Source organism: Ranitomeya imitator, chromosome 8 (assembly GCF_032444005.1).
Source record: "Ranitomeya imitator isolate aRanImi1 chromosome 8, aRanImi1.pri, whole genome shotgun sequence".
Classification (NCBI taxonomy): Eukaryota; Metazoa; Chordata; class Amphibia; order Anura; family Dendrobatidae; genus Ranitomeya; species Ranitomeya imitator.
In genome coordinates this window covers 35,025,157-35,044,837 of record NC_091289.1, presented here as the reverse complement: position 1 = coordinate 35,044,837, position 19,681 = coordinate 35,025,157, and the positions used below count along the sequence as shown (strand labels likewise).

Here is a 19,681-nt window from a genome sequence, read left to right as displayed (position 1 = left end):
CAGCATAGACATAAACTAGGGTTTACTCTTCTCCCCACTTTAGTTTGTTCACGGTGTGTTGTTTTTCGTTTTGGGTGAGCCACAGTTTGTTGGCTTTTTAGATCTATATTTAATAAAATTTGTTCTTTTAGGGTAATTCATGAGTACATATTATGTATCACTTGCCCTCATGGAAGGAGTAACCCACCGGAGGTTCCACACTATGTCAAGGCATAGCAGTGGCCCACGAGAGGTCCCACACTCCAGCATTGAGTAAGAGTGGCCCACTGGAGGTCTCACACTCTGACATAGAGTAGAAGTAGCCTACCGGAGGTCCCACACTTCGGCTAAAAGTAGGAGTGGCCCATCAGAGGTCCCACACTCTAGCATAGAGCAGGAGTGGCCCATCGGAGGTCCCAAACTGGTGTAAAGTAGGAGTGACCCACCAAAGGTCCCACACAGTGGCATAGAGTAGGAGTGGCCCTCTAATGGTCCCACACTCTTGCATAGAGTAAGAGTGGCCCACCAAAGGTCCCACACTCTGGCGTAAAGTAGGAATGGCCCACCAGAGGTTCCACACTCCGGCGTAAAGGAGGAGTGGCCCACCTGAGGTCCCACACTCCAGCATAGAGTAGGAGTGGCCTACTGGAGTTACCACACTCCGGTATAGAGTAGGAGTTGCACACCAGAGGTTGTACACTATGGCATACAGTACAAGTGGCCATCCAGTGGTCTCGCACTGTGGTATAGAGTAGGAGTAGCCCATTGGAGGTCCCACACTCTGGCATAAAGTACGAGTGGCCCACTGTAGGTCCTACACTCTGGCATAGATTAGGAGTGGTCCACCAGAGTTCCTACGCTCCAGCAAAGAGTAGCAATGGCCCACCGGAGGTCCCAGACTTCGCGGTATAGTACGAGTGGCCCTCTGTAGGTCTCACATTCTGGTATAGAGTAGGAGTGGTCCATCGGAGGTTCCACCCTCCAGCATAGAGTAGGAGTAACCCACTGGAGGTCCCACTCTCCAGCATAGAGTAGGAGTGACCCACCAGAGGTCCCACACTCCGGCATAGAGTAGGAGTGCCCCACTGGAGGTCCCACTGTCCAGCATAGAATAGGAGAGACCCACTGGAGGTCACACTCTCCAGCATAGCTTAGGAGTGACCCACTGGAGGTGACGCGCTCTGGCATAGCAATAGTTTCCAAAGGTAAAGAAGACGAGAGGCGGAAATACCATTGGTGCCACTTGTGGCTTGTGCAATTGTGCAGTCACATGTGGGCCCACTTCTATCACTAAAGCAAGTGGAATTGTGCATTATGATGAGATATTAGCTTGCAAAGGGCCCATGTATTGTTCTTACACAGGGACACTTTTCTATCTGTGTCGGCTACCAAAGACAATGTGGTTTTGGAGCCAAGCCAGAGTACCTAAAGCAAACCTGCACAGACATCTAAGCTCCATGAAGATGGGAATGTCTGAGTCCCTCACTTATGAGGGAATGGGAGTCCAATTGCTTCTTCCTATACAACTTCAAAATAGAGAGCCTACCTCTCCATTGATGTGAATAAAGAGTGTAGTTCCCAATAGCTGAGTGTTGCAGAGGTGGGATTATCAGTAGATATGCTATAATGCCTGTAATGGGCTGGGTGGTGGAATCACTGGGCCGCGGCCCAAGAAAATCCTAGAGGGGCGTAACTTGGAGCCTCACCTAATCCACCCTCAGATACACAGCTGCATACGATTATGATGCCGTGATTTGAGGAGAGATTAAGGAGGTGGACCAGGTGCTACACCAGGACAGACCTTGGGTAGATGGCAGTTGACCCTCTAGGGATGGGTATCTGGGACTGTCCGACGGAAAGTACAGTAGATGCAGGCAAGCACTGTAAGAACACTGGAACCACGGATGCAGACGGGATCGGCTGCGGCTGGACCGGAGGACATAGAGAAGAGCCCTAGCAGGTGCAGCTGGACCGACTGACGTAGAGTTTAGAACTGGCAAGTGCAGGCTGGACCAGCTGATAGACAGGCTGGCGGGCACGACTGATAGGCAGGCGGGAATGGCTGATAGACGGGCAGGCATACAGGAAGACGAGCTCTGGGACCTTAGAACTAACAAGATTGTTAGGAACAAATTTACAACGTTATACAGGCACCTCCCTTCAGGTGGAGGTGCCTTAAATAGTGAGTGTCTCCCAGCCATTGGCTGGGGACACTTTTGGGTGGCGTGCCGTTTCTTTAAGAGGACAGGACCATGCACATGTGCCCTAAACACAGTGTCTTGGGAACAGAGGCTATGGTGGTTGGTAAGTTGGCATCTCTGCCGGAAAAGAGGGGCAAAGGACAGAGACGCCGGGGCTGCAATACTTAAGATAGAAATATCTCTTTGAAAATGACTTTGCACAAGGTCAAGTGTCCAGTTTTTGCTCTTATTCTATTCCCACTACTCCCCTGTGCATTGATTTTTTTTGAATTTTAATATCCAACACACGGTTTCAGAGATGCAGGTGTTTTCATTCAGTACTATTTTTTATGCTCTTTACAAAGTGTAAAGTATGGCTCACAGGCTCCTCTGGGGCGTGACTTTAGGCTGCTTTGCATCATTACTCTGTTATCACTGCCCCCTTTTTTAAAGAACATAAAAATAGGCACTAAATAAGGGACCCATAACTCTGGAACTGTATGATGGATATAGAAAAAACAAGAATAGTCAAGGGAGCAACAGGAATAGAATATGAGCAAGAACTGGTAATTTTTTACCTGGTGACAGGTCGTCTTTAAAGGGGTATTCCCATAAAAAGTTAGGGCAAATCACATTTGAGGAATATCCATAATGTTGTATATGTTACTATCAACGTCGGCACATGGGCAAGATGTAATTACGGTAGATAGGAATTTGGTTCAAGAAAATGTGCGGTAGAAGAGTCCCACTGCCCTGAGCTGCTCCCCTATTAAATTACTCTTCAGCTTTGCCATGGTTATATACAATTCCAGGACCTTACATACTAATATCCACCTCCTTGCCATATTATTTATTTGCTTAAATGTAGCACTACAGGTAAGTCTCCCTACACCAGCTGGATCTCTACTAGGAGAACAAGAGAGAGCTGCATTATTTATTAGTGTACATCTTTTCATTCCTAAGACAAGAAGCCATTCTTTATTTATTATTTTCGGTTCAAGTCCCTGCTTTAATTGCATAGTACACTAAGGATGAAGCACATAAACTTCACAGAGACCATGCCCGCATACATAGAAAGACAGGGAGATAGTACTATCTGTGCCTACAATATTTATTTAAAGGGAGACGGCGACAGTAACTTCATGCCTGAATAATTCACATTAATGAGTCATTACTACGTCAAGCAGATCTGTCACCAGACTTCACCGTTTAAACTGCATAATTTAGAAAATACATCTCTTAGACCGGATAAGGCATGTATATTCTTGTCAGATTGATAAGTGTATCCATATAAAAAAAACAGTAAAGTTATTTATCAAAGACTAGCTCAGTCTCCTCTCACCTATCTAATGGACAGTTCCTCAGTGCCCCATCTTCCTGCTGTTAATATCTCACACTGTTCAGTGCAATCAGCAGCTCCTCCTCAGTGTTCCTCCTCCTTGCTGCTGCTGAGATCTCACAATGCTCATTACAATCTGAAGCACCACATCAATATCCCTCCTCCTTGCTGCTGCTGAGATCTCACAATGCTCATTACAATCTGAAGCTCCACCTCAATATCCCTCCTCCTTGCTGCTGCTGAGATCTCACAATGCTCATTACAATCTGAAGCTCCACCTCAATATCCCTCCTCCTTGCTGCTGCTGAGATCTCACAATGCTCATTACAATCTGAAGCTCCACCTCAATATCCCTCCTCCCTGCTGATACTGAGATCTCACAATGCTCATTACAATCTGAAGCTCCACCTTAATATCCCTCCTCCTTGCTGCTGCTGAGATCTCACAATGCTCATTACAATCTGAAGCTCCACCTCAATATCCCTCCTCCTTGCTGCTGCTGAGATCTCACAATGCTCATTGCAATCTGAAGTTCCACCTCAATATCCCTCCTCCTTGCTGCTGCTGAGATCTCACAATGCTCATTACAATCTGAAGCTTCACCTCAATATCCTTCCTCACTGCTGCTGAGATCTCACAATGCTCATTACAATCTGAAGCTCCACCTCAATATCCCTCCTCACTGCTGCTGCTGAGATCTCACAATGCTCATTACAATCTGAAGCTCCACCTCAATATCCCTCCTCCTTGCTGCTGCTGAGATCTCACAATGCTCATTACAATCTGAAGCTCCACCTCAATATCCCTCCTCCTTGCTGCTGCTGAGATCTCACAATGCTCATTACAATCTGAAGCTCCACCTCATTATCCCTCCTCCCTGCTGATACTGAGATCTCACAATGCTCATTACAATCTGAAGCTCCACCTCAATATCCCTCCTCCTTGCTGCTGCTGAGATCTCACAATGCTCATTACAATCTGAAGCTCCACCTCAATATCCCTCCTCCTTGCTGCTGCTGAGATCTCACAATGCTCATTGCAATCTGAAGTTCCACCTCAATATCCCTCCTCCTTGCTGCTGCTGAGATCTCACAATGCTCATTACAATCTGAAGCTTCACCTCAATATCCTTCCTCACTGCTGCTGAGATCTCACAATGCTCATTACAATCTGAAGCTCCACCTCAATATCCCTCCTCACTGCTGCTGCTGAGATCTCACAATGCTCATTACAATCTGAAGCTCCACCTCAATATCCCTCCTCCTTGCTGCTGCTGAGATCTCACAATGCTCATTACAATCTGAAGCTCCACCTCAATATCCCTCCTCCTTGCTGCTGCTGAGATCTCACAATGCTCAATACAATGTACAGCTACTCAGTGTCTCTCTTCCCTGCTGTTGCTGAGATCTCCCACTGCACAGTAGAAGCTGCAGCTGTCAGGCTGGGGTGGATGAAGGCTGAATACCTGTGCACGCTCACACTCTTTTGTTGGATGTATTTTAATATCAGGATTACACAGCAAATTCTGACAGGTATTTTTTTAAAGTAAACACACCAGCCTCACACAGTCTGAGAAGCCTATTTGTCATGACTCCTTTTTGGAGTCGTGACTGCTCTGGTTCTGCTTTAATTTAAATGTGGTTTTTACTTATGGGTCAGCAAAGGTTAATGTCAGTTAGCTTGCTGGCAGCTGCTGTGTTGCTGGTCAGCTGATGTGGGTGGTGACCACTCCCACCATCTTTTAAATAGTCACATGACGCATCAGCTGACTGTTGGTAATTGAGTTTGTCTCTGAAGACCAGTCTACGAGTTGGGATCTCTCTGGTGTCAGCAGGGTATCAGCTGCTGCGGTGGAGTTCCTGGTTCCATGTCCTCTGCTGTGGAGCTTTGCAGCAGAGGCTTGAGCTAAATTTTCATTGTTTTCTTTCCTTGTCTGTTTCATGCTTGTCACTACCCCCTGTGTTTATACCATCTGTAGTGGTGAGGCTAGCATCCTTGCCAGCCACTAGCCAGGGTTTAGTGAGGTGACAGCTAGGTACTAGGCACATGACGGCGGCAGGGGGAAGGACCCGCATAGGGCGTACATTACGGTGGAGGGAAGGACCCACATAGGGCGTACATGACGGCGGGGGAAGGGCTCACACAGGGTGTACTTAATAGCTGGGGAAAGGACTCGTATAGGGCATACATGACGGCGGGGGGAAGGACTCGCATAGGGCATACTTTATGGCGGAAAGAAGGACTCGCATAGGGCGTTAGGGGAGCTTATGGATAGGCACAGGCTGTGTTAGGAGGTGCCCCATGCCTCATTCCCTACTTTTAGGGTGTTCCTCTCCCTTTTGCCATTCCGTTGTTGGTGTTTGTTGTGCCGTCCACTGGACCGACCCTTGTGGGTCGTGACGCTATTCAATAATTCAATAACGTATGCAAATTATTTTGTGAAATCTCGGCAACAGATCCACTTTAAGAAAGGCAGGGAGGCAGCACCATCTCTGCCTACTTTATATATGCCAGGAGGCGCTGCAGACTAAGTAAAGATAACACAGGGATGCTGGTATCTGTCCCATAACCTCTCGCTATGAGCCCTAAACATTGGAACGTATATATAGGGTTAGGGGTGGATTATAATTTTGAGAACAATATGGAAGATTTACTTTTCTTGTTGACACTTTTTGGCAATTGTTTCCCTGAATTACGTTCGTGTTCCATAATGACTGCTGACTGTCTTCTTTACAGTGTATCTTTGTGTCTTTGTCCTTGTACTGTATGTCCTCTCTTTTGTGACAAGTATGTACAGTATATGCGACATAAACCTTGTTAATTAAATGTCACTTTTGTGAAATATCTGCAAATCAAAGAGCTTTGCATGTGGCGTGCTGTACGCAGAAATGCACCGTTATCCTTTCTCTGCAGAATATTGTAAAGGTCTTGTTGTACAGGTCACGTTTTTACTGGGTGTTCGCTCTGTCTTCGCTCCTGACAGTGAGTTTTCCAAAGAAAGAGAAAAGGCAAAAGCTCGGGGTGACTTTCAAAAGTTACGAGAGAAGCAGCAACTTGAGGAGGATTTGAAAGGTTACCTGGATTGGATTACCCAAGCCGAAGATATCGACCCCGAAAATGATGAGGAGGGCGATGAAGAGGGCAAGCGGAATAGTACGTATATTAATCTTCTCGCATAATCATAGAAAAATGAAAAAAGCTGTAAATATATATCAGTCTATACAGTTGTATGAAATTGTATAGGTCACTAAAAATATGGCCACATGGGCTGTTACCCAAATCTGCAACCATCCATTCTTGCCTTCTCAAATATCTCTAGGACCATTCTGGAAAAGTAGGAGGCTGTTATCACTGCTTTGTCTTGTTAATTTTAGGTTAAAGGGATATTCTCAAGTTTGAAAGTCATCCATTATCCATCGGATAGGATATAACTTCCCGATCGCTGGTGGTCCGACTGTTGGGACCCCCACCAATACCAAGAACTGGGGCTCTACAAAGCCTGTGTGAATGGACAGGAGGTGTCCTACCTTCACCAGGACCTGCTTCTGTGACGTTTGCTTCAGTTGCCAGGTTCCGCCTTATTCATTCCGCGCTGGTGATAGAAGTGACGTTGGAAGCAGAGGCTCTGTACTGTACTGACTTTGTCCAGCCACTTAGATTTGGGTTGCTGGGACTTGCAGTGCTGTCCAGTTTGACAGTAGGAGTGTGTGTTGTCCAGCTGGAGTTCTCAACTCCTTGCTCCAGCCTATTAGGAAGCACCACACCCTACTTAAGCTTCCAGCTTACTGCTGGAAGCTGCCAGATACAGTATATATTTGTTCTCCTTTGGTTCAGTCCTGTCTGTTCACATCCTGTGTTTCCTGTTTTGACCTTGGCTTGTTTTCTTTCTATTCTTGCTGTAACGGGGTCTACCAATCTGGGGTACCTCTTTCAGTACCACCCCGTGTTTCCGGAGGTCCACTCTGCTTTGGCTGGAGTCTGAATGAAGGACGCTGGCTGGAATTGCTTGGTTACATGAGCGCATATAAAAGATCACTGCTTCTCCACGTATTTCCAGTCTGACAACACTTTACTCACAGGACACAGATACAGAGGGCAGGCCAATAGAAAAGCGGCAGGCCAGACATACATTACAATAGCCGCAGGTGGCCGGAGCCTGCTGATATTTACTGTGGGAATTACAAAGGTGGGGGGAGGACAAAAGGGGAATATTGTGTCCCCTCTGCCCAGGGGCGCAGCCTGTGGGCTGATGCATTAGGGACATGCATCTCACATGGAACCTATTATACATACATATAACTGCACAACATATTCTGGGTGCTGAGTGGTTCCGTAACACGTAACACTTGCGTTTTCCGATTTTGTATGTTTATTGCCCTCTTGGTGCTGACCTTGCAGTCTGGTTACTCCTGCCAGCCTGCACCACCGTACAAATACACGAATCTCAAGGCAAGGTATACATATAAATGAATCAGAAAAAAAAATCAGAACAACATTTTTAAAAGAAATTGAAAAAAAAGGGGTGAAAAAATTTCTCAACCATTACCACTATGTATACCAAATGGACAATCAAACGGACAACTCGGCAATTACAGGCAAAAAAAATGGAAAAGAACCAAAATAATGTCCAATAATTCACTAAATAATAATATTTATTAAGGATATGCAACAACATGGGGTAGAGGGGGAACAAAATACCAAAGAAAGGGCACTGTGCCAGGGGACGACAAAGTGAATTCACCCCCCTGACGAAGTCAGACGCCGAAACGCGCGCCGGGGCAGGGTGCATCCAGGGGACGTTTCTCACATTATTAACAGGTAATTATTATGCGGCCTTATTTGGAACTTATTTTAAGTCTCTAGCACACAATCGTGTTCACCTTTGTTTATGTAGTGGCAGCCTTACATACATTAGTTACATTAGTATTTGGGCTGTGGTATTAACATATATGTATAATTATTCGGCCATATGAATTTGCCATTTGATCAAATATTTTGTAAATTACTTTGTCGTCCCCTTGCACAGTGCCCTTTCTTTGGTATTTTGTTCCCCCTCTACCCCATGTTGTTGCATATCCTTAATAAATATTATTATTTAGTGAATTATTGGACATTATTTTGGTTCTTTCCGTTTTTTGCACCACCGTACAGCAGGTTATTCCGTTGCTCCAGCACGGGGGCTACTGTTTAAGTCTTGATCCATGGGATCTGGTAAGCGGAGTGGTTTGCGCTAAGCCTATCCATGGTAGCCATTTTAGATTACAGGCGGTACAGGTGAGTGCTATCTCCGGTGGTCCCATTAAGAATGAATGTAACGGAGGTCAAGAATGCATGCATACTTCCACTCCATTCATTGTCTATGGTCCTGCTGGAGTGCTGTGCTCATCTATCAGGCCCATAGACAATGAATGAAGTGGAAGTGCTCATGCTCGACCTCTAATGCTGGGAGTTCTTGCTGTGAGAGAGACAGAAGTATCTTTTCCTAGACGAAATGAAAAAATCCGCATAACAACCTGACACCTCAGCACCTCTGTGGATTTTTGAGCAAGACTTAAAAACTTTCTTTAATAATTTATGTGTGAAGTTGATTCACAGGCTTTGAGCAGAGCAGCTTAGTATATTTTGAAAGTGTGCCGAGAGACGGGCGACGACTCCAGCCAAGGCGTAGAACCGAGCTGTGCCTATCGGTGCACTAAATCAGCGGCCGCGGCTGCTTCTCTCAGTTTATAAATATTTATGGCGCTGTTTGTACAGATGTCGCAATGAAAAAGTACAGGGAGAAGGTTGAGTTGGTACACTTGAAAAAAATCCGACTTGCGAGCAATAATTTTCAGCAAGCACAATGTGCCTGTGGGATCGCCACACGAGCAATCCATTGTAACGTCGTCATCGAGGCAGATCTAATGCGTAACCCATCAGGAGGCCGATATTCACCGAGACGGCGCCTGATTCATGCCAATACGTGCTGTGATCTCAGACACCTCGGCAGAGACCACAGCTTTCCTTATGTAACGGCTGCCGCCAGATAAGTGACACGGTGTGGGGTCACGGTGTGGGGTCACGGTGTGGGGTCACGGCATGGATGTGCCTTCAGGACAGTGGCCACAGCGTCAGGTTAAGGCGATGAGCCGGTCACTGGCCAGAAGGGCCTCTACTGACACCGAGCAGGAACACATGCAGGACTGTCCACTGACTATTACTTACACCACTCTCCTACAGCATCACTATATACTGTATACATTATATACACACATATATACATATGTGTCTGCGTGTGTATATATCTGTGTATGTATATATGTATATGTGTGTGTGTATATATATAACATATATATATATAACATATATATATATATATATATGTATATATATATATATGTTTGGGTGTATATATCTGTGTGTGTGTGTGTGTGTGTGTGTGTATATATATATATATATATATATATATATATATATTTATGTGTGTGTGTGTGTATATATCTGTGTATATATGTGTGTGTATATGTGTGTGTGTGTATATATATATATATATATATATATATATATATAAAATGTTTGTGTGTATATATCTGTGTGTGTGTATACATATATATATATATATATATATTTGTGTGTATGTGTATATATATGTGTGTGTGTGTATATGTGTTTGTATGTTTGTGTATATATATGTGCGTATATATATAGTATGTATGTTTGTGTTTATATGTATGTGTCTATGTATGTGTGCGCGTATATCTGTGTGTGCGTGTCTGTGTATGTGCAATAATGAAGAAATAAAAAACATGCGGCACTCACCTTTGGCATGTCTATTCGTCCTTCCAGATAATTGGGAACTTTTATATGTTGAATGTTGCAGGTATTTTTTTATTTGAACATTGCAATAAAAAAAAAAAAAAAAATAAAAAAAAATAAATATATATATATATATATATATATATATATATATATATATATACTGCCCCAAAAAATAAAGGGAACATTAAAATACCACATCCTAGATATCACTGAATGAAATATTCCAGTTGTAAATCTTTATTCATTACATAGTGGAATGTGTTGAGAACAATAAAACCTAAAAATGATCAACGTAAATCACAACTAATATCCCACGGAGGTCTGGAGTTGGAATGATGCACTAAATCAAAATGGAAAATGAAGTTACAGGCTGATCCAACTTCAGTGGAAATGCCTCAAGACAAGGAAATGATGCTCAGTAGTGTGTGTGGCCTCCATGTGCCTGTATGACCTCCCTGCTGTACAATGCCTGGGCATGCTCCTGATGAGGCGGAGGATGGTCTCCTGAGGGATCTCCTCCCAGACCTGGACTAAAGCATCCACCAACTCCTGGACAGTCTGTGGTGCAATGTGACGTTGGTGGATGGTGCGAGACATGATGTCCCAGATGTGTTCAGTCAGATTCAGGTCTGGGGAACAGGCGGGCCAGTCCATAGCTTCAATGCCTTCATCTTGCAGGAACTGCTGACACACTCCAGGCACATGAGGTCTAGCATTGTCCTGCCTTAGGAGGAACCCAGGGCCAACCGCACCATCATATGGTCTCACAAGGGGTCTGAGGCTCTCATATCGGTACCTAATGGCAGTCAGGCTACCTCTGGAGAGCACATGGAGGACTGTGCAGCCCTCCAAAGAAAAGCCACCCTACACCATTACTGACCCACTGCCAAACCGGTCATGCTGAAGGATGTTGCAGGCAGCAGATCGCTCTCCACAGCATCTCCAGACTCTGTCACATCTGTCACATGTGCTCAGTGTGAACCTGCTTTCATCTGTGAAGAGCACAGGGCGCCAGTGGCGAATTTCCCAATCCTGGTGTTCTGTGCAAATGCCAAGCGTCCTGCACGGTGTTGGGCTGTGAGCACAACCCCATCTGTGGACGTCGGATACTCAGACCATCCTCATGGAGTCAGTTTCTAACCGTTTGTGCAGACACATTCACATTTGTGGCCTGGTGGAGGTCATTTTGCAGGGCTCTGGCAATGCTCCTCCTTGCACAAAGGCTGAGGTAGCGGTCCTGCTGCTGGGTTGTTGCCCTCCTACGGCCCCCTCCACGTCTCCTGGTGTACTGGCCTGTCTCCTGGTAGCGCCTCCAGTTTCCTGGACACTACGCTGACAGACACAGCAAACGTTGCCACAGCTCGCATTGATGTGCCATCCTGGATGAGCTGCACTACCTGAGCCACTTTTGTGGGTTGTAGAGTCCGTCCCATGCTACCACGAGTGTGAAAGCACAACCAACATTCAAAAGTGACCAAAACATCAGCCAGGAAGCATTGGTACTGAGATGTGGTCTGTGGTCCCCACCTGCAGAATTACTTCTTTATTGAGGGTGTCTTGATAATTGCCAACAATTTCCATCTGTTGTCTATTCCATTTGCACAACAGCATGTGAAATTTATTGTCAATCAGTGTTGCTTCCTAAGTGGACAGTTTGATTTTTTTTCCATCTCTCCTTTTTACTAACAAGTAAATGCTAAGCAAACAGCTGTGAGCTGTTTTTAATAGGGTGGGAACCTTTATGTCTATTTGCCCCTTCTCAGAGTATTAACACCAGTCCCCAGCTGTCTGCTTTCTCTCAGCTTGGGACTGGGAAAATTAAGGGGGATCCCATGCCATTTTAAAATTATTTATTTAATACACGTGATACACTTACGATAGGTGCTGACTCCAACTCTCATCACTGTCACCAGGGCTACGTTCCTACGATTAGCTTTTGGTGAGTTTTGGGAACTGAATATTTTTGCTGTTTCAAAAACGCAGTATCTTACTATATAACGTAAATGCTGAACTTTTTCTGCCATATTTTTGTCCAGAAAATGTTCTGTGTTTAGCACATTTAAAGCCTCATTCAAACGTAATGATCCGACTGGCTGAGGGTATCCTGAACCTCATAGGAATATGTGAGACTGAGAAGCTCAGGTCAGGGGACCCTCGGCCAGTCCATGCACCATGGTACACACACAGACATCTGAATGAGGCCTAACTGTGCATGTTTTATAGGGAGCCAGAAAAAATGCCTGTAAAATTAAAATAGTTAGAATTGAGAGTCCTCAGTGGTTGATACCTTTTAATGGCTAACTGAAAAGATGGTAATAAATTGTAAGCTTTCGAGATTACTCAGGCCAGGGTGAACCTGCTGAGGTGCGTATGGAGGAGTACCAAGTGGTTCTGCCTCTGTAGCGCAGTCCAAAAGGGGGAAGTGTCAGGAACATAAGGTATTTGATGGTATATTATCACGCACACTGAGCTCTTCTACATCCAAGAGCAGAGACGCTGTGGGCCATTTCGACCCCCCTTTCTCCCCCTCTGCATTCACTCATACAACAAACAAAGCCCTATGGTAGATACTCTGTGCAACTTGATACCAATGTGTGAGCAGTTTATGGCTTATAACTGCAGATGACCAATTCCCTAAAGCCACTCATTCTCCCTCCCTTACCAACCCAAGGAATGTCTTTGTTTAATGAAACCAAAACGTAAAGAAGAGAGAGAGGAGGGCATATCATAACTCAGCCCACTCAGTGATGTCACGGCGAGAGGGCATATCTTACCCCTGCTGAGTTGTGATGGTCCAGGAAGCAAAGCTAACAGCAGCTCTGGTGAATGTCATCACTTTTTTGCACTTAAAGTAAAAAAGAAATACCAAGATAAGATAAGAATCAAAGTAAAGCTTCAATAACCATAGCAGATTGCATATTTTGGCGTAAACATCTGCAAGAAAAACGCAGCATTTTTCAGACTTGTGACCTCCAATTAAATCTGTATTGTGTCAATTTAGGTTGTGGATTTTCATTGCTGATTTCTCCTTTTGCAATGCAGTCCTCCACTGTGGACTTACCCAGAGGATAACATTGGGGGCAAGTAGAGCCTGATAATCATAAAGATGGTCTCCTGGCCGGCAGGGTTACTCCGCTGCATCATGTCTTCAGAGCATCGCTCTTAATACCGGACATCAGCAGCTGCACATAATCTACATCCAGTCTCGTGTTTCCTCACTGAAAATGATTGCAGCCATTTGTTATCTGCTTAATAATGGTGGGTTAGTTGGAAATAATGACCGGAGTATTACGGATTGTTGATACGCTGCTCGTAGAAACTTATTTAATGAGCTTATGCTACTGTGCTTTTATCACTGCACATAGCTCATTTAATTGACACTGTGTCCTCCGGGATGGTTTGACCTTATATTCTTCCCCACAGGAAAAAAACAGCTTGTCTCGCACATTCGGGAGCTTAACCTCATCTTCTAAGACATGGATTTAGTGTACATTTCACATGCATTGTGCAAACTGGCATTTATTGTAAGGCGGATGGCAGTGCCATCTGCATGGCTGCTTCCTTTGTACTGTGGAAAGATTTCATCAGATCTCCAGATTTTTTCTGTTAGAAAACTGTGATGCTAGTCACTACCATGGACTGGCCGCGAGACAGAGTGGTCAAGACTTGGTCCAAGGTCAAACGCCAGGGAGGTACGACAAAGATAGCGGGATAAGAAATGGATAGTCAAGGGCAAAGTCCGGGGACTGGTAACTAGTATATGTCAAAGGCAAAAGGGGTTATACAAACAGGTAGTCGAAAGGCAAATCCAATGTCCGGCAACAAAAGATCAGTATATCAAAATACAGAGCACAGAGAAAGCACACCACTGAGCTCAGCGCCGGCGTCAGCACCCGGGCAACTGCCGGGGCCCTGAGCACGCAGGGGGCCCACTCGCCTGCTCCGAGCCTTTACACTTGCGATACTTTCCTCTCCCGGTTCCAGTGCTGCAGTGTCTTCCATCCTCTGACTGTGACGTTCAGGTCAGAGGGCGCGATGACGTCACCAGTGCGCACCCTCTGCCTGAGCAGTCGCTGCACAGAGAGCAGGAAGATGCCAACGGTGAGGAGTCCAGAGCAGCGCAGCGTCAAGCAACGAGAGGTGAGTATTTCATTTTTTTTTTTTTTTTTTAATATTTGGAGCAATATGTGGGGACCATCAGAAGGGGCCCATATATGGAGCATTATATGGGGCTAATTCTATATGGAGCATCTTATGGGGCCAATAATATAGGGAGCATCTTATGAAGCCAGTTCTATAGGGAGCATTATATGGGGCCAATTTAATATGGAGCATCTTAAGGGGCCAATTTAATATGGAGCAGTATATGGGGCCAATAACATATGGAGCAGTATATGGGGCCAATAATATATGAAGCATCTTATGGGACTAATTTATATATGGAGCATTTTATATGGCCAATTATATATGGAGCATTGTATGGGGCCCATTATACATGGAGCATCGTATGGGGCCAATTATTTTTGGAGCATTATATGGGACCCATTCTGTAAGGAGTATTATATGGGGCCCATTCTGCATGGAGCAATTTATGGGACTCAGTATACTGTATGGGGCCGATCATATACTGTATGGAGCATTATGTGAGGCCCATTATATATGGAGCAATAGATGGGGCCCATCATATACTGTACGGAGAATTATATGTGGCTCACTATACTGTATGGAGCATTATATGGGATCAATTCCATATGGAGCAATATATGCGGCTCATTCTGTATGGAGCGCTCTGTGGTGCCCATTATACTGTATGGAGCATTATATGAGGCTCATGATTCTGTATGGAGCATTATATGAGGCTCATTATTCTGTATGAAGCATAATATTGGGCTCATTATTCTGTTTGGAGCAATATATGGGGCTCATTATTCTGTATAGAGGACTATGTGGTGCCAATTATACTGTATGGAGCACTATATGGGGCCATTATACTGTACTAGATGGTGGCCCGATTCTAACGCATCGGGTATTCTAGAATATGCATGTCCACGTAGTATATTGCCCAGCCACGTAGTATATTGCCCAGCCACGTAGTATGTTGCCCAGCCACGTAGTATGTTGCCCGGCCACGTAGTATATTGCCTAGTGACGTAGTATATTGCCCAGCCACGTAGTATATTGCCCAGCCACGTAGTTTATTGCCCAGCCACGTAGTATATTGCCTGGTCACGTAGTATATTGCCCAGTCACGTAGTATATTGCCCAGTCACGTAGTATATTGCACAGCCCACGTAGTATATTGCCCAGCCACGTAGTATATTGCCCAGCGACGGAGTATATTGCACAGTCACGTAGTATATTGCCCAGCCACATAGTATATAGCACAGCCACGTAGTATATTGCCCAGTCACGTAGTATATTGCCCAGTCACATGGTATATTGCCCAGTCACGTAGTATATTGCACAGCCCACGTAGTATATTGCCCAGCCACGTAGTATATTGCCCAGCGACGGAGTATATTGCACAGTCACGTAGTATATTGCCCAGCCACATAGTATATAGCACAGCCACGTAGTATATTGCCCAGCACAGAGCCACGTAGTATAGACTTAAAAAAAACCCAAAAAAACATATACTCACCTATAGCCCGTTGAAGTCGTGCTATACTCACCATCCCCCGCCTTTCCCACTCCTCGCCACGCTCCCTGGATCGCTCTATTGCAAGCGGCAGCTTGCGGTCCCAGGGCTGGTGTGAGCAGGACCTATGATGACGTCACTGCAGGTCCTTGTCGCACACCAGCCCTGGGACGGGACCGGAAGCTGCCGCTTGCAATGGAACGGTCCCGGGAGCGTGGCGAGGAGCGAGAAAGGCGGCGGAGGGTGAGTATAGCAGGTTTTTTTTTTATTATTATTTTTAACATGACCTATTTTTACTATTGATGCTGCCAAGGCAGCATCAATAGTAAGTAGTTGGGGACACACAGGGTTAATAGCAGCGGTAACGGAGTGCATTACACCGCGGGCCTTTACCGCTGCCATTAACCCTGTGTGAGTGGAGGGGATTATGGAGCGGGCATCGGGCAGTGAGTGTAGGGGAGTAGGGGAGGGACTAATCGAACTGTGGCCGTCGCTGATTGGTCGCGGCAGCCATGACAGGCAGCTGCCAAGACCAATCAGCGAACGAATAACCGTGACAAAGACAGACAGACGGAAGTGACCCTTAGACAATTATGTATATAGATGGGGCAATATATTGGGCTCATTATTCTGTTTGGAGCAATATATGGGGCTCATTATTCTGTATAGAGGACTATGTGGTGCCAATTATACTGTATGGAGCACTATATGGGGCCATTATACTGTATGGGGCAATATATTAGGCTCATTTTTCTGTTTGGAGCAATATATGGGGCTCATTATGCTGTATAGAGGACTATACTGTCCGTTTTCTGAGCTAATGTAGAATGTACAATAGATATCACTCATGTAATGTAAGAAGTAAGTGAAATCTTTGGCATTGTACTATACCTTTATTTCTCTGCCGTATTGGTGCATTATGAATTGTGGTATGTGTTAAAGGGGCCCACTGGGACTCTTTACTCAGGGCCCATGAAAACCTGGAGCCGGCCGTGACTGACCTGATGCTACAATTGGCAGTGATCTGACATTGCCAGCCAGTTAAATAACCCAAACACAACATTGACATCCTGACACGCCCCTGCTATCCATAGGATGGCTGAACTGTCACTCACAGCATTGACAGCCTGACGTGCCCCTGCTCTCCATAGGGCGGCTGAACTGTCACAGCACTGACAGCCGGACACGCCCCTGCTATCTATAGGGTGGCTGAGCTGTCACTCACAGCACGACATGCTCCTGCTATCCATAGGATGGCTGACCTGTCACTCACAGCATTGACAGCCTGACGTGCCCCTGCTCTCCATAGGGCGGCTGAGCTGTCACTCACAGCACTGACAGCCGGACACGCCCCTGCTATCTATAGGGTGGCTGAGCTGTCACTCACAGCATGACATGCTCCTGCTATCCATAGGATGGCTGACCTGTCACTCCCAGCATTGACAGCCCGTCACGCCCCTGCTCTCCATAGGGCGGCTGAGCTGTCACTCACAGCACTGACAGCCAGACACTCCTCTACTATTCCTAGGGCGGCTGAGCTGTCACTCACAGCACTGACAGCCGGACACACACCTACCATCCCTAGGGCGACTGAACTGTCACTCACGCCACTTACAGCCAGACACGCACCTGCTATCCCTAGGGTGGCTGAGCTGTCACTCACACCACTGACAGCCAGACACTCCTCTACTATTCCTAGGGCGACTGAAGTGTCACTCACACCACTGACAGCCAGACACGCACCTGCTATCTCTAAGGTGGCTGAGCTGTCACTCACACCACTGACAGCCAGACACTCCTCTACTATTCCTAGGGCGGCTGAGCTGTCACTCACACCACTGACAGCCGGACACACACCTACCATCCCTAGGGCGGCTGATCTGTCACTCACAGCATTGACAGCCTGACACACACCTACTATCCCTAGGGTGACTGAGCTGTCACTCACGGCACTGACAGCCTGACACGCCTCTGCTAACCATAGGGCGGCTGAGCTGTCATTCACAGCACTGACAGCAAGACACGCACCTGCTATCCCTAGGGTGGCTGAGCTGTCACTCACACTACTGACAGCCTGACACACCCCTGCTATCCATAGGGCGACTGAGCTGTCACTCACACCACTGACAGCCTGACACATCCCTGCTAACCATAGGGCAGCTGAGCTGTCACTCACAGCACTGACAGCCTGACACGCCCCTGATAACCATAGGGCGACTGAGCTGTCCCTCACAGCACTGACAGCCGGTCACGCACCTACTATCCCAAGGGTGACTGAGTTGTCACAGCACTGACAGCCTGACACGCCCCTTCTATCCCTAGGGCAGCTGAGCTTTTCACTCACAGCACTGACAGCCTGACACGCCCCTGCTATCCATAGGGCGGCTGAGCTGTCACAGCACTGACAGCCTGACACGCCCCTGCTATCCATAGGCGGCTGAGCTGTCACTCACAGCACTGACAGCCTGACACACCCCTGCTATCCATAGGGCGGCTGAGCTGTCACTCACAGCACTGACAGCCCGACATGCCCCTGCTATCCATAGGGCAGCTGAGCTGTCACAGCACTGACAGCCTGACACACCCCTGCTATCCATAGGGCGGCTGAGCTGTCACTCACAGCACTGACAGCCTGACACACCCCTGCTATCCATAGGGCGGCTGAGCTGTCACTCACAGCACTGACAGCCTGACACACCCCTGCTAACCATAGGGTGGCTGAGCTGTCACTCACAGCACTGACAGCCTGACACGCCCCTGCTATCCATAGGGCGGCTGAGCTGTCACTCACAGCACTGACAGCCCGAAATGCCCCTGCTATCCATAGGGCGGCTGAGCTGTCACAGCACTGACAGCCTGACACGCCCCTGCTATCCATAGGGCGGCTGAGCTGTCACTCACAGCACTCACAGCCTGACACACCCCTGCTATCCATAGGGCGGCTGAGCTGTCACTCACAGCCTGACACGCCCCTGCTATCCATAGGGCGGCTGAGCTGTCACTCACAGCACTGACAGCCTGACACACCCCTGCTATCCATAGGGCGGCTGAGCTGTCACTCACAGCACTGACAGCCTGACACACCCCTACTATCCATAGGGCGGCTGAGCTGTCACTCACAGCCTGACACGCCTCTGCTATCCATAGGGCAGCTAAGCTGTCACTCACAGCACTGACAGCCTGACACTCCCCTGCTATCCATAGGGCGGCTGAGCTGTCACTCACAGCCTGACACGCCCCTGCTATCCATAGGGCGGCTGAGCTGTCACTCACAGCACTGACAGCCTGACACACCCCTACTATCCATAGGGCGGCTGAGCTGTCACTCACAGCCTGACACACCCCTGCTATCCATAGGGCGGCTGAGCTGTCACTCACAGCACTGACAGCCTGACACACCCCTACTATCCATAGGGCGGCTGAGCTGTCACTCACAGCCTGACACGCCTCTGCTATCCATAGGGCAGCTAAGCTGTCACTCACAGCACTGACAGCCTGACACTCCCCTGCTATCCATAGGGCGGCTGAGCTGTCACTCACAGCACTGACAGCCTGACACACCCCTGCTATCCATAGGGCGGCTGAGCTGTCACTCACAGCACTGACAGCCTGACACACCGCTGCTATCCATAGGGCGGCTGAGCTGTCACTCACAGCACTGACAGCCTGACACGCCCCTGCTATCCATAGGGCGGCTGAGCTGTCACTCACAGCACTGACAGCCTGACACGCCCCTGCTATCCATAG

General features: G+C 47.0%; 1 protein-coding gene across 15 annotated transcripts in view; it reads left to right on the top strand.

Annotated features, from left to right (window-relative positions):
- Positions 1–19,681, top strand: part of CACNA1D (calcium voltage-gated channel subunit alpha1 D) — a 316,153-nt gene that overhangs the window by 174,296 nt on the left and 122,176 nt on the right. For all 15 annotated transcript variants that reach the window (XM_069736711.1, XM_069736708.1, XM_069736714.1 and 12 more), the window contains exon 9: positions 6,482–6,651. In XM_069736711.1, the coding sequence (XP_069592812.1) occupies positions 6,482–6,651 (170 nt within the window). The remainder of the gene's footprint in view (positions 1–6,481; positions 6,652–19,681) is intronic.